Source organism: Danio rerio, chromosome 25, assembly GCF_049306965.1.
Source record: "Danio rerio strain Tuebingen ecotype United States chromosome 25, GRCz12tu, whole genome shotgun sequence".
NCBI classification, from domain to species: Eukaryota; Metazoa; Chordata; class Actinopteri; order Cypriniformes; family Danionidae; genus Danio; species Danio rerio.
The window spans coordinates 6,870,261-6,885,876 of NC_133200.1; the positions used below are offsets into that span (position 1 = coordinate 6,870,261).

The 15,616-nt window shown below is 35.1% G+C and overlaps 1 protein-coding gene across 21 annotated transcripts in view; it reads left to right on the forward strand.

Moving 5' to 3' along the window:
• Window positions 1-4,952, forward strand: part of rbpms2a (RNA binding protein, mRNA processing factor 2a) — a 29,937-nt gene extending 24,985 nt beyond the window's left edge. For 8 of the 21 annotated variants that reach the window (XM_021470473.3, XM_021470474.3, XM_009297758.5 and 5 more), the window contains exons 7-8: window positions 1,423-1,474; window positions 1,566-4,952. In XM_021470473.3, coding sequence (XP_021326148.1) covers window positions 1,423-1,474; window positions 1,566-1,615 — 102 coding nt within the window. In that variant the 3' untranslated portion in view covers window positions 1,616-4,952. Of the gene's footprint in view, window positions 1-1,422; window positions 1,496-1,565 lie in introns of all 21 variants that reach the window. The other 13 variants (XM_021470475.3, XM_021470476.3, XM_073941972.1 and 10 more) reach the window with 5 other exon arrangements.
• The last annotated feature ends 10,664 nt before the right edge of the window (window positions 4,953-15,616 follow it).

Genomic DNA, 15,616 nt, shown 5'->3' on the forward strand with positions numbered 1-15,616 from the left:
ATATATATATATATATATATATATATATATATATATATATATTGAAAGTGGGAGTATGCGGTAATGTAAAAAGATGATTGATTGATGATGATGATGATGATTATTTATTATTATTACTATTACTATTATATAATTTTTAAAAAATGGTGTTGTGATCATTGTTAATAATAATAATTATAATAAAATTACCACTAATAATAAATAGTTGTTTTTATATTTATTGCATAATTTAAAAAAAAATTGGGGTTTAATAATAATAATAGTAATAATAATAATAATAATTTACCACTACTAATAAACAATATTATTGGTGTTGTTGTTGTTGTTGTTGTTGTTGTTGTTGTTGTTTATTATTATTATATAATTTTTAAAAATTGTTGTTGTTGTTGTTGTTGTTGTTGTTGTTGATAATATTATAATTATCAATAATAATAATAATAATAATAATGCCACTAATAATAAATGTTGTTATATAATTAACAATGTTGTGATCATTGCTAATAATAAAAATTACCACAATAATAATAATAATAATATAATTGGTGGTGGTGTTGTAGTAATTTTATATTTGTTTATTTAATTTATTATTATTATTATTATTATTATTATTATTATTATTATTATTATTATCATTATTATTATTATTATTATTATTATCATCTATCACTAATTTTTAATTTAATTGTAACAGTAGTAATTAATAATAATTTTCATAATAATAATAATAATAATAATAATAATTGTTGTTACTATTACTACAACAATCACAATTTTTTTTTATTAATCGTATAACAGTATTAATAATAATAATAATAATAGGTTTTGGTTGGTGGTGATTTTTTTTTTTTTTTTTTTTTTTTTTTTTTTTTTTTATTACTACTGCTACTACTACGGTTTTATGATTAATTGTAAAAAATATGATCAGTTGTATTGATGATGATAATAATAATAATAATAATAATAATAATAATTTGTTTTTTTATTATTATTATTAGTAGTAGTAGTAGTAGTAGTAGTAGTAGTAGTAGTATAAATACTGTTACATAATTGTAAAGTTGATCGATGTTGTAATAATTGGTGGTAAAATTATTATTATTATTAGTAGTAGTAGTAGTTGTTGTAGTAATTTTATACTTGTTTATTTGAAATTATTATTATTACTACTACTACAACATTGACCACAACATTTTTTTTTTTTTGTTTTTTTTCTATATTTGTTTATAGGCCTCTTTGGGTATTTAAATGTATGGATGCAGCTTATATATTGTGTAAATAAGTAGGGTAAATGTAGGAGTAATACGTTTCATACTAATAATAAATTCTAGCTCAATTTCAATTTATAATGCTTTTATAAAACCATAATCTTAGATAATATCTGCAATATATCACATCTAATTGATTTGTCTTTTCTCTTCCCTGTAGATGCGCTGGTATCCGTCTCCCTCTGAAAGTTCTCAGCCGGGATGGAAATCACGTCAGTTCTGTTAAATAATCAGTGAGTATGAGTCATTTTACCTCACCGCTGCTCTTTTAATGAACATGAGCTGATCTTCTTCTCTCCACAGATGCCGACCAGCACCAGATGTTTGGTTCTCCTTTTCTCCCTCCTGTTTGAACGAAGAACAACTGGGCTCAGCGTTTGATTTAATCAGGTTTATTTAACGGACAATCAAAAGCATGAAGGATTATTTTTCTTGAAAGAAGCGGTAGAGATGCTGAGGACTCGCGGTACTGTTTCAAAAACGCGTCTCGCTGCTCTTGTAGATGTACGTTTTCATCGTTCTGCATGCGTAAAGGCATGAGTTTTAAAATGCAAACTACTTGTCTGTTTATTCGCAAGTCCCAGTTTTCTTTCCAGCTTCTCGTTTCTATCATTTGTGAAAGGTGGAGACATGAATTTAGTTGTTTTTTAATCTGACGACATATGCACTGGGTATTTGTTTTTGTTTGTGATCCTGATGCAAGTTTTTCGTCCTTTTTCATGCGTCTTGCCCTGAATTCACCGAACTTCCGCTATCTGTGTCTGCTTTGAGAATATTTGAACAAAAAAAAGAAGAGAAATGTACAAGTGTTTCTGTACATTGTGTAATAATGAGTATTTATGCATTTATTTTTGTTTCGTGCAATTAAATAAGTATATATGTATGAGCAGTTTAGTGTTGCCTTGTTGTTATTTTGTGGTTGTTAATGGTAACACTTTACAATAACAGTACATCAATAATAATGTATTAATGTGTACTCTAAACATTATTGATGAGTTAAGGTATGCAATAATCATGAAATAACTTTAACTACAAGAGTTCATGTGTGAATAACTGCTACACTGTTTAAAAAACAAAACAAAAAAAAATGTAATTTTACGGAAAAAAACTATAAAATAACGGCAATTAAATTACAGAAATATATCAAAAAATAACGTATATTAAATGACAGAAATTTCCTTAAACTTAATTTCTGGAAAGTTTCAGTAAATTAATATCCGTTATTTTACGGTAAATTTCTGTAATTTAATCTTATTTTATAGTAAATTTCTGTAATTTAATATCTTTTACAGTAAATTTCTGTAATTTAATATCTTATTTCACAGTAAATTTCTGTAATTTAATATTTGTTGTTTTACTGTAAATTTCTGTAATTTAATCTCTTATTTTACGGTAAATTACTGTAATTTAATCTGTTTTTACGGTAAATTTTTGTAACTCAATACCTGTTTTACACAATTTTCTGTAATTTAATCTATTTTATGGTAAATTTCTGTAATTTTAATATCTATTTGATGTTAAATTTCTAACGTAACCCCCAGCTGCTGGAAATAAACCATTAAATTACAGATTTTATTTATTTTTTTACAGTGTACTTTAGTAGTTAAAACATGTTAACTATTAATTAACATTTAAGTTTAAACTAAATGTAACCAGCATGAACTCATGAGCTGTTATTGGATGATTTGTCATGACTTTACTTGGAGGGGCACATCACCATTAACATCCTTAACTACTCTTTAAACAGGCGTTCATCTGTTTGTGTTGATGTTGACAGAACACTTTTCTATTGTGTAGCGTGAACGCGCACTAAACAAACATCCAGAAGTCGTTCATGAGTAGTTAAGAATGGGTTAATGATGATGTGCCCCTCCAAGTCATGATTTAATTCTACATTAACCATCATGAACTGAGCTGTTAGTGGTTTGTCATGACTTTACTTGGAGGGTCACATCAGTTACCTTATCATTAACTACTCAACTCCTGTGTTTAATTGGTTCATGTTGAAATTTTCTGTTGTTTTTCAGTGTAAAAATGCACTTAATGAACATGCAGAAGTAATTGTAGTTAAGTGGGTTAATGATGTGCCCCTCCAAGTAAAGTCATAATATAATTACACATTAACCGTCATGAACTAAAGAGCTGTCAATGTGATTTTTCAGGACTTTATCATTAACTCCAACCCTCGTGTTTAAACTGTCCCACTGTTCTATTGTTATTCAGTGTAAATTCACTAAACGAACATGCCATAGTCATTAGTAGTTAAGGATGGGTTCATGATGATGTGCCCCTCCAAGTAAAGTCATGATATAATTTAACCATCATGAACTCATGAGCTGTTAATGCATGATTCGTCATGACTTTACTTGAGGGGCCCATCATCCTTAACTCATCATTAACTACTTACGAACTCCTGTGTTCAAACAGTGTTTTCTATTGTTGTTCAGTGTAAATGCGCTAAATAAACATGCATAAGTCGTTCATGAGTAGTTAAGAATGGGTTAATTATGATGTGCCCCTTCAAGTCATGATATAATTAGACATTAACCATCATGAACTAATGAGCTGTATGATTTGTTGTGACTTTACTTGGAGGGAGCACACCACCATTACTACTCATCAGCTCCTGTGTTTAAACTGTTAATGTTGACCACTTTTCTATTGTTATTCAATGTAAACGCACTAACGAACACGCACGTCATACATGAGTAGTTAAGAATTTTTAATGATTGTGTGCCCCTTCAAGTAAAGTCATGATATAATTGCAGTAACTGCTCATGGGTTCGTGATGATTAATTATGTGCCCCTTCAAGTAAAGTCATGATATAATTACAGTAACTGCTCATGGGTTCGTGATGATTAATTGTGTGCCCCTTCAAGTAAAGTCATGATATAATTACAGTAACTGCTCGTGGGTTTGTGATGATTAATTATGTGCCCCTTCAAGTAAAGTCATGATATAATTACAGTAACTGCTCGTGGGTTCATGATGATTAATTATGTGCCCCTTCAAGTAAAGTCATGATATAATTACAGTAACTGCTCGTGGGTTCGTGATGATTAATTGTGTGCCCCTTCAAGTAAAGTCATGATATAATTACAGTAACTGCTCATGGGTTCGTGATGATTAATTGTGTGCCCCTTCAAGTAAAGTCATGATATAATTAGACAGTAACTGCTCATGAGTTCATGATGGTTAAGGAATGGGTTAATGATGTGCCCCTTCAAGTGAAGTCATGATATAATTATAAAGTAACTGCTCATGAGTTAATGACCGTTAAATTAAGCATAAACTAATGTGCTAATTAATACAGCAATTAATAAACAATCATGTATAAGTAATTAAGGTCGCCGCTATTCACACATGACCTCGTGACTCATGTTGTAAAAGTTAGTTCATGATCATCACCTGTATTAACTCATCCATAATGTATAATTTACGTATTAATCCATCATTATTCATGTACTGTAATTGTAAAGTGTTACCTTTGTTAATTCAGTCTATAATCTGTTTGAAGTAAAAGTGCAATTCTTGATTTCTTTTTTTTTTTTTGCTCTGTGTTACTGAAGTTTCCTAATTGTGGCAGTACTGCGACTTTAAATGGACTGCTAACATGAGATTGCTGTATTATATTAAAGTCATTTTTTTTCAGAATGTGAAACTGGAGAATAAAAGGAAATCTGAGGAAATCTGTTTCGAGTGAGTTTTTATTCCCTTGTATGGTGTTTTTTTTAGTCTTTGTAAACGTGTATAGGGTATTTTAGTGTTCATATCTGCTCTCTCGTCTCCATGTTTTGCCTTTTAAGGCGTCGGATCCCAACCAGCTGTTTCCAGAGCTTCATCTAATCGCAACACAAGCACAGATCTGGCCGGCGTTTATTTGAGCAGCGCTAGTGTTTTCAAACTACGTCTGAAAGTCTAATGAAAGGATATCGGTGGGTAATTCAATTTGTTTGAATGGCACTTTTACAATGCGTTCCAGATCAGCTTTGCTAGAAATAGTGCTTTACTAACTGCCAAGTGAGCAGTTTGAGGGATGTTTACACAAGACTAAGGAAAAAAAACAAAACTTAGTTTTGGCCCTTTATTTTCTAGTCCGCAGCTGTCTGGAGGCATAAAAATAAATGCATTTAAAAAATGCTTCCAAAGTGTAAATTATTAAGATTGTTATCGTTTTACATATTAAAAACATGATTTTTGTGAAAACTGATGTAATCCTCGTGTGTTTTAACTTAAACCAAAACAGCGTGTTTTATAAGCTCACCATCTACTTGGGCCCGTTTCAGTAATGAGGTTCAACCAACTCTGAGTTTAAACTTGTACTCTACGTTTTTAATCTCTTGGTAAATAAACTGAGTTTTTAGTTTCAGAATGGCTGATCTGAGTTGGGTCAATCAACTTTGAGTAGACCAACTCAGAGTTAAGTGTGCACACCATGACTATAAAAGGCATTATCAATGGAGCGCAGATATTACGAGTGACCATGGCAACATCTGAAAAAAAGAGATCAGCATTTCTTTCTCCAGCTGAACTTGATGTGCTCATGCAAAGTTATGGCAAATATGAGCGTATATATTTAAAAAAGCAACACCACTGCATCAGAGAAACAGACAGAGTGGGAAAACAGCAGCTCAAGTTAATGCGTAAATTTACATTTACAGAATTTAAATATTTAATGAAATAAGTAATGTTAAGTTCCCACTTTTATACACGCTGATCAGTTTTAATAAATTTAAAAGTGCACTTGTGTGTCTGCCTCCTATTATTGATCTAGTGATAGAGGTTGATATGACATTTAGAATGTGAGCAGAACTAAAGTTTTTAGAAAGAATAATAATCCCATTGATGTAGTTACAGTACATGTCGAAGGTCTGTGAATTTAAGCAAATTATTTATTAAAAAAGGACAAGCCATTCTTGTACGTGACTTTGTTCTTTGTGTGACTGAAATGTAGGTAATAGCTATGTTTCCATCCAAATATGTTAATTAAATTTATGTGCAAAACTGGAATAACACATAAAAGATGTGTGAATAAAGCAGCGTTTCCATCCAACCAGTCAAAAAGAACAAAATCGTCACTTCCTGATTAACTGACGCCAAATATCAACAATAAAAACTGAATTTACTGCAGTAGAAGAAGCTGCGTCAATCTTTTCTTTACTTAATAAGTGTACTTGCACCCTAGAAGACAATGCTGACACACAATAAACATGTGGGGGCGTTTGAAGTCATGAGACGCGGAGAACAGACGCTCCTAACATGCTCCAGACGTTCTGGAGGTCATTATTAATATACTAACATTAATACTGAAACAGTTCAGGCATTTTAGAATGACCAAAACAACATTTCAGATGTGTTACACTGTGCTCAGCCTGCTGGTTTGTCCATTCACACACATTTTCATCAGCATATGATCTCTTATAACAAACATATTTTTATAATTATACATATAATTTGTTCGGTAAAAGTGTTTCCATCGTAGTTTATGCACATCTTTTTTTATCAAATAACTTTTAAAAATATGCAAACATGCTTATAACTGAGTAGGATAAACTTTTATATGCATCACGACGTTTCCATCAATCATCTTTATGCGCATCTCCAAAATGAGCATTAAAATAGGTGAATGGAAACGGAAGGCTAAGGCGAAAGTACTGCTTTGTCTTTAAAAAAGAGGAGGAGACCGACAGAAACTCTGAGTTTAGGGAATAAAACCTGCTCCTGTCCAGGTTAGGTTTACAGAGTAAGTTACCTTTCTTTCAGAAACAGGCTTGACTTACCCTGCTTTCTCGAGTTTGACAAACCTGCCATTCTGAAATGGAAAACCCAGAGTTTCTCTCATTTCAGGATTAAAATACTCTGAGTTTTCACTTAACCTCCTTTCTGAAACAGGCCCCTGGTCTTATTTGATCAAAGTAATAAAAATAATTATAATAATTGGTGGTAATTTTATTATTTTAATATATTAATGTGGTAGTTGTAAAATATACTAAAATAATTACTTTTTCCCCTACTGCACTCAACATCTAGTTGATTTTTCACACTGTATCCCTGGGTTAACGTTTTTTTAACCAAATAAAAAACTTTCTGGTAACGTTCTTCATTGTTCTTGTTTATATAGGAAAAATTTAATCTTAGTATTTTTTTTTTTCATTGCATTTAACAGGTAAGATTATGAATCAGTTTTCGCTCGAGAGTTTCTTCCTTCTGTAATTTCATAGAAATGTAAACCACATTATTTGTTCAATGCTTAATTTTGGGTTGCTGATGAACATTGAGCTGTTATAATCAGATGCACAGATGTATTTCCAGCAGGTTTCCATATCGCACTAGGCTTTGGATGAGATGCGTAAAGAAACTTGTCATGCATGCAGGAGCAGTTTGAGGACAAAAACCTAATAAATGTCTTAAAATACAACATTTGAACAGTCTTTAAGTATGGGAACCATAGTAGAGTAATTTACTTAAGATTTATACATTTTTGTTTTAGGTTTTTATTAGATATAGGAGGGACTTGCTTTGTTTTCCACATGGTTCCCAGATAGCAAAATATATCTGGCCCACACAATCAGCTTTTGCTTGACCCACGATACATGACTGGACCAAGTCTAGCTTCCAGACAAGGGCCAAACATGGGCCAAGTTAATAGCCTATAACTGGGCCAGATATGTTGGTGGGTCAAGACTGCAATGAATTTAAAAAACCCATGAATCATTGTGCTTTTCTCGAGCGACCTGATTGGTAGATTTCTTTTTTTTAATCTGAATATCATAAAATGTATTTTAAATGTGGGTCAAGATAGGTTAAACTTACATGGCCTATATTTCAATTCTTAACATCCAGGCCAAAAACTACCATTCACATCCGGCCCGAGTATTGTGTGCTACCTCTGCCAAACCAGGGCCATGTTTGGCCCACATGCTGTATGCCAGTGCCGGATGAATGCCTGCTGTGCCAGATTTATGCCAAATCTGGGCCAGAATTCTTTGCTACCTGGGTTCTAATTGAATTTGTATTGTAAACCTTAAAAAAACTTATTTTTTATTTCATGTTTCAAGTGTTTAGTTCCTATACTCAAATCATTCCACATAAATCCACAGATTTTTTTAAACAAAATTATGCAAGAAATGACAAATAATGTCTGTAGATTCTGTCTGGCCCTGATTTTAGTTGGCCTATACTGTTCAGTGTACTGTTTTGGAGTAAATAATCCAGAAGTGCTGTCAGTACTGGTATTTATAAATCATAAAAACACGTTTCTGCCTTGAAAGAAATGTGTAATGTTGAGACAGGGCTGAAATGTTTGTCTGCCTTTGACTTTCACTTGTATTCATTTCCTAAATCCAAAAAAAGTTAATTTCCCTCTAACAACTGTATTTAAGGGAGAAAATAAGAGTATCTATCTATCTATCTATCTATCTATCTATCTATCTATCTATCTATCTATCTATCTATCGCAATGTGTTTATAAGCCGACAGCCGTTTTAGCTTTCATGAGATCATAAGATGACATGATGTTGCTATTCACATCAAAAAAATGTCACATATACTATATTTAAAGCATTTTAGTAGCTGGAAGGTAGAGAAAAGGTTTGTGTTTGTTTAGTCAGGCTGACGTCAACTTTTGGCCTCAGAAATTCAAACCCAAACACCTACAGCGCAGACTCGCGCCAAGATTTAGGGTTTTATTGGCCTACTTTCTGTGACGTAATTTTTCTGAATGATGTCATCTTTCTATTTTTGGCCTCTAGCTCTTAGTTATACACGTAAATTCGATGTGTAGACAAGAAATATATTGTGTATAAATATAATCCATGCAATTAAATGGAATGACTCACGCACGTCTAAATGATGTGTGAAATGAAATCTCTCCCGGCGGGAAAAGAGTGATGGAGCGCTGTCGCCATCTTGTGGATACTGACAAAATCCAACAGTAAGACAAAGGTGCAAAAGATTTATCACTGCTAAAAGCAAATTTAACGTTAGTTAAAAGTGTTTTCTTAAGTTAATCTCAGTGGTTGTCTCGTTTAGTTATTTTATTTTTAAAAAAAATTGGTTATCTTAAATGTATCTAATGTTTTTTTTTTTTTCTATTTTAAAATCCTGTTAGTATTCCCGGAACGTTAATGAATAAACAACTTGAAGTTGTTTTAGTCTTTATTTCACCGTGGTTTGTGATTCACAATGTTAACGTTGATGGGGAAAATGTGACCTTCAACCAGAATTTATGCTAATCTTGGTTAAGTACAGTGTAAACTATCTTTTAAATTTGAAGTTAGCTATTTCCCCCCGCTGCATTCATATCTATTTATTTCACGCATCCCCGAGTTGACATGATTACAGCTAGAAAGATGATCTTACTTAATTGGAAGTCTCCAAAGGCTCCCTGTTTTAAGAGATAGTTGAATGAGCTTCTTTTTGTCAATCAAGGGACGACTACGTCTTGAAACTTCACAGAAAAATGCTGAAACCACATGGGGACCTATTTTAAGACTCTTGGGAATCTAGCATTTTACCTTTGTAAATTTTCATCTCTAGCTTATATATTCATGACACTGACTTTGTAAAAACGTGAATACTGTCATCTTTTTTTAATATGTTTATGCTACATGAGACGATCCCTCCCTCCCTTTTTTTAAGGGGGTGGGGGGCTAATGTTAATTATTTTGTATATTTTTTTTCTTCTTTTTATTGGTATTGTACTGTTTTTGTTAAATATCTTGTAAAAATGTTAAATAAAACAAAATATTACAAACTTTACGCTTCTCCCGGCTGAAAATTTTACCTTAAACCAGCCTAGGCTGGTTGGATATGGTTTTAGCTAGTCGACCAGCCTGGTTTTAGAGGGGGTTTGGCCACTTCCATGCTGATTTCCAGCTTGGTTTTAGCTGGACAGGTTGTGAGATGATCAGCTAAAACCAGCTTGACCAGCCTAGCCAGGCTGGGAGCCCAGCCAAAACCAGCTATGTCCAGCTTAAACCAGGATGGTCAAGCTGGTTTTAGATGGTTTTAGCTGGTCACTTTCCAGCCTGACCAGCTAAGACCAGGCTGGAAATGGCTGGAAACCAGCCAGGAAGTGGCCAAAAACCCTCTAAAACCAGGCTGGATGACAAGCTAAAACCAGCCAAACATCCTAGGCTGGTTTAAGCTAGATTTTTTTTAGCAGGGCTGTTTGTCACTGCATTCATTTGCTAACTGATATTTAACTTTAAATTAAAGATATTGAAAATTATTTAGTTTAGTGTCTACTACGCTTTATAACAGCCATCTCCTTGATAATGTTCATCCACAAACAGCAGATGGCGCTATTTGAACAAAATACGCATTATTTCTAGTAGTCATTTTCTTCTTTCCTTTCACACAGTTAACGCCTGCAGACCCCTGACCTCTTATGCAATGGACTGTATTTTGAATCGATTACGTTTGGCCAATTTTATGACAGTCAAAGTCATATAATGCCAGTTACCGAGCGATTGTTTGGTATCGCAGTTCTCTATGTGTGTCTTTGGACAAATCAATAACTTATCTCTGGACAGTTGTACGTTTGAACCATGTTTATGTGTATTTAGGTCAGGGTTTGGCTGTTGTTGATTTTAAGCCTTCACAGACACATTTTCACTTAGAATTTGAGAGTTTAAATCACTTGCATGAGGCACAAAGCTTACAGTGTTTGTGTGCAAATCTGTGTGTGTGAGTTTATTCCAGAGTGTGAGATGATCCTCATAACAGCATTATGTCATGGACCATTGCTGCTAAACTACTCAATTTTGTGTGTGTGTGTGTTCTTCACAAAAATATTAAACGCTTTAGCTGCAGGTTTTTCTTTCGGACGAGCTGGATTTCAAGCAGACACACTGACTGGCTGCAGGTCTGTTTTCCTCAGCGAAGAGCCTTATTAAAGCAGTAGATGCATGAGAGTAATTTACAGATATTTCCCTCTAAGGAATATTTTAAAACAAAGGCTCTTTCTGGCACAAAAACAGTATATAAAGACCCACAAGATAATTCAAATCTACTTCTGTCACGACTGTCAGTGACCACGTGAGGGCGCTGTAGTTCAATGGACACTGAGTGGAACTACAACGCCCAAAAAGACTACATTTCCACACATTCTTTCGCGCACACACCCGGTCTGTCATCTACACTGATTTACAACCACAGCTGTCTCCATTCTCCACTATATATTCAGTCATTTAACCACTGTTTGTCATGGCGTCGTTGTCTTTCTTGTTCCCAGTAAGTCTGATATTCTGACCTTCTAGTATCCTGTTAAAGTCTAGTTCGTGTTTTTCCGTCATAGTTTCTTGTTTTGCTGTTTATTTGTTACTTTGCACTTTGGTATTTTGGGTTTTTGTTCACTGTTGCTGCACTATTTATTATTAAAATCTGTACTTGGATCCGCAACCTTTTGTTTCTGTTTTTGTTGTTTTGTTCACGCTAAATGTGACAACTTCAGTATGACACAGCTGCTCTTTTATTATTATTATTATTATTATTATTATTATTATTATTATCATTATTATTATTTTTACTTTTAGGTTTATTTAAGATACTATGAGTTTCAGTAATCAAACAAGATAATTGTTTTTTTTATAGAGTATTTTAATACATTTTAAAGCTAACTAAAGACAGAAAGACTGATATTTTTACAGTGAATTTACATGACATTTGTAGTTGTTTATGGTTATATTTTTCAAGTAGTATTGAAATAATTGCATAGAGCGTGACATCACTAGAACTATTTCATCACATAACGAAGTTAGTACAGACGTCTTGTCGCACCAGTCCCTTTGAATAGGAAAAGATGGTTGATTATAGGCAGCGGATGACAGCTTATCTCACATCAGCTGCTGTATTGTGAAGGTTTTATTTGCAGTGCTGCAGGGACGAAGAGTCAAGTGATTAAACTAGGCCAAATGTTCCGCATCAGCGCAAACACACTCAAAAACATACAAAGTGTGGTCTGTAATGACGAGACATTCTGTGAATATAATGTTGCAAAAACCTAGGGTCAGATAATTTCTGCACTCAGAAAACCACATATTAAAAGGTTAAACCGACAAGGCTCTAAAAAGCATGCGGATATTGTTTGTTTTTGATAGAGTATCTAAGAATAAGCGGTAGAGCAGGGGTCCTCAATCTCGGTCCTGGAGGGCCGGTGTCCCTGCAGGGTTTAGCTCCAACTTGCCTCAACACACCCTGCCTGGGTGTTTCAAGTATACCTAAGACCTTAATTAGCTAGTTCAGGTGTGTTTGATAAGGGTTGGAGCTAAAATCTGCAGGACACGCGCCCTTCAGGACTGCTGCTGTAAAGGCTCAGCCCTGTTCTGCAAAAGGGGGAGGGGACCAGCAGCTAATTTGAATTTAAAGAGACACAAAAATGGCATTTAAATCAAGGTTTAACAAGTGATCTGTTTGTTATTTTGATTTGAAACTTCACAGACTCATTTTTAAACGCTTTAATAATAGAATTCCTTTATAATAATAGGTTATTAATAATAACCTATTACTTTAATAATAGTTCATAACAATTCCTTACATTTGTATGGCTGCACAAGCACTTTACACATTTTTGGGGGGAATCTCCTTATCCACCACCAGTGTGCTGCATCAATCTAAAGGCTATGCGTCCGCCAGATTTCACGCTCATGTTTAGATTTACTAACGATGAAATTAACGTGAGAATGTGTGTTGATCCGAGTCAACTTCATGTCTGGCGTACGTGTATTTCTTGTGTGTGTTTGTTTTATTTACATTGGTGACTCCTAGAGGCAAAATTGCACACTACAAAGTATCGTTGAGCCGTATGGGACGGGATCATCTGCATGCCTAGCAGGTATTTAAGGTTTCTATACCATGCAGTTGACCAGCCAAACATTAATTTTCCCAATGTAATCGGAGCGATCGACTGCACACACATTGCTATTAAGGTGCCATCTGAAGACTAATTTGCATACGTGAATCAGAAACATTTGCATTCAATAAATGTGCAAATAAGATGTGATGCTCAAATGTGCTTAACAAATATTGTAGCAAGGTGGCCTTGGTCAACCCATGATTAATTCATACTTATAAACGGCATGGTTGGAATGAGGCTCCAAGGTGGCAGGCACTCGGTCGGTTGTAGAACGGGTGACTGGGAAGCTGAAATGCCAGAGGCGCTGCCTTGATAAGAGCGGAGGGGTGCTGCTTTACCGCCCTAACAAAATGTCCCTCTAATACAGGGGTGCTTAACCCGGTTCCTGGAGATCTACCTTCCTGCAGATTTCAGTTGCTACCCATTTCAAACACACCTGCCTGTAATTATCAAGTGCTGTTCAGGTCCTAATTAACTGGTTCAGGTGTGTTTGATCAGGGTGAGAGCTGTTTTGCAGGAAGGTAGATCTCCAGGAACAGGGTTGAGCAGCCCTGCTCTAATACATCGGTGTCTCCCACAGACACGGATACTACTCCTGACAGGAAAGTGTCGCCCACAATTGAGGCAACTCTCTTCGCAAAGGGTGTTAGTTAAGCATTCCCTGTTATCCACGCCTGTTCATTTCACAATTGACAGTGCACTGCTGTTCTCCTCTTAACCTGCATCTTTACATCAGATCATTTCTTTTTTAATTCACTCACAGTGCGATGTTCAGACCTCACTGCATTAACGGCGTCAGCTAAACTCTCCCACTCTATTTTCGTCTTTTGTTATTAATTCCGCAGGACAAACTTGCAAATAACATCGTTTTTCTCTGGTCTACCTCCGATAGGAGCACCTCCAATTCACATTCTGTGTAGTTTCTCTTCTTGCTTGCTTTTGCCATTGCTTTTTTGTTTGGTTTTGCCAAAGTGGAGTCATTAGCATATTTATAAGGGGGGAGGAGGCAGGGAGGGGTTTTACGCTCGTGCACGTGAGCTCAGTTTCACGTTAATTCAGACGTACAAAGAGAATATGCGTGGGATTCCGTGTTTCTGATTTTTTTTACTGCGTACGCACATTTACAGCTTTGTCCGTATGAAATGTTTTAGTATTAATTCAATGCAAGTCTTCGTACATGAGGCCCCAGCTGATTGGTGGAGAGGAGACAGAGTAATGAAGCAAATTATCATATGGGGATGGTTAGGAGGCCATGATGGACAGAGGCAGTGGGCACATTTGGCCAGGATGGCTGGGTTAAACCCCTACTCTTTTACAGAGGACATCCTGGTATTTTAAACCAGAGGTTCTCAAAGTGGGGGTCGGGACCCCCCGAGGGGTCGCGGGACAATGAAGGGGGGGGTCGCCTGGTGATTTCCAAAAATCTATTTATTTTTATTAAACCATAAGAATGACCATTTTAATCCATAACCTACTAAAAAAATTGCCGTTTACAGTTACTAAATACATTACTGTATATAGTTACTGTAGTAGCTTATAGTTACTAGTTCTATTGGATTGCGACCCCTCAGGTAATTACATTATATTAAAGACTCAGCAATAGCGTCAGATGCAGCAGATTAATTTTATAATACCAGGTTAAACTTTCTGCCACATTTACAGCACTGACATACATTAAAAAAATATAATAAAGAATAGACTTGGGTTTATTGGTGTGTGTGCGCCCCATTGCATGCAAGGTTTCTGTATTTATAACCACCTCAGAGGATATTGGGGGTCGCAAGTTACTGGCATTGTTATTTTGGGGGTCGTGAGCTGAAAAGTTTGGGAACCCCTGTTTTAAACGACCACAGAGAGTCGGGACCTCGGTTTTATGTGTCATCCAAAAGATGGCACTCACCGAGCAGTATAGAGTCCCTTTCACTATACTGGGACGTTAGGACTCACACAGACCACAGGTTGGGCGCCCCCTGCTAGCCTCACTAACATCACTTCCGGCAGCAACCTAGCTTTCCCATTTGGTCTCCCATCCAGGTACTGACCGGGCGCAGCCCTGCTTAGCTCCAGTGGGTGACTGTGAGAGTTGCAAAGAGCTAACTGCCTGCTCTGATAATAGATTAATAATAAGATTCCTTTAACAAACACCACTAACAGAAATACCACCAATCTTTCAGATTTCCATTCTATAAGCTTATATTCAGCTTTTTCCCTGTTTGTATCTGTCTGTTCATAACACTGATCTAAGGTTTCCTCCTTAAGCATGAAGTTTCCGGGATACATGTTTCTCAGCACGCACTACACTGAGGGGTCAAAGACACTCTGACCAAACACTGCGAGATAAAAATCACATTATAAACCACAGAGCACATGCTTTCCCCTTTCACAACAGCAGCAAACAACATTCAACTAGAATGCAAGACATGCAATACTGTATTTGTTTACTCAAAAAAAGCCACATAAAAAATAATGCATTAATTTCATGCAAGTGTCATTCAT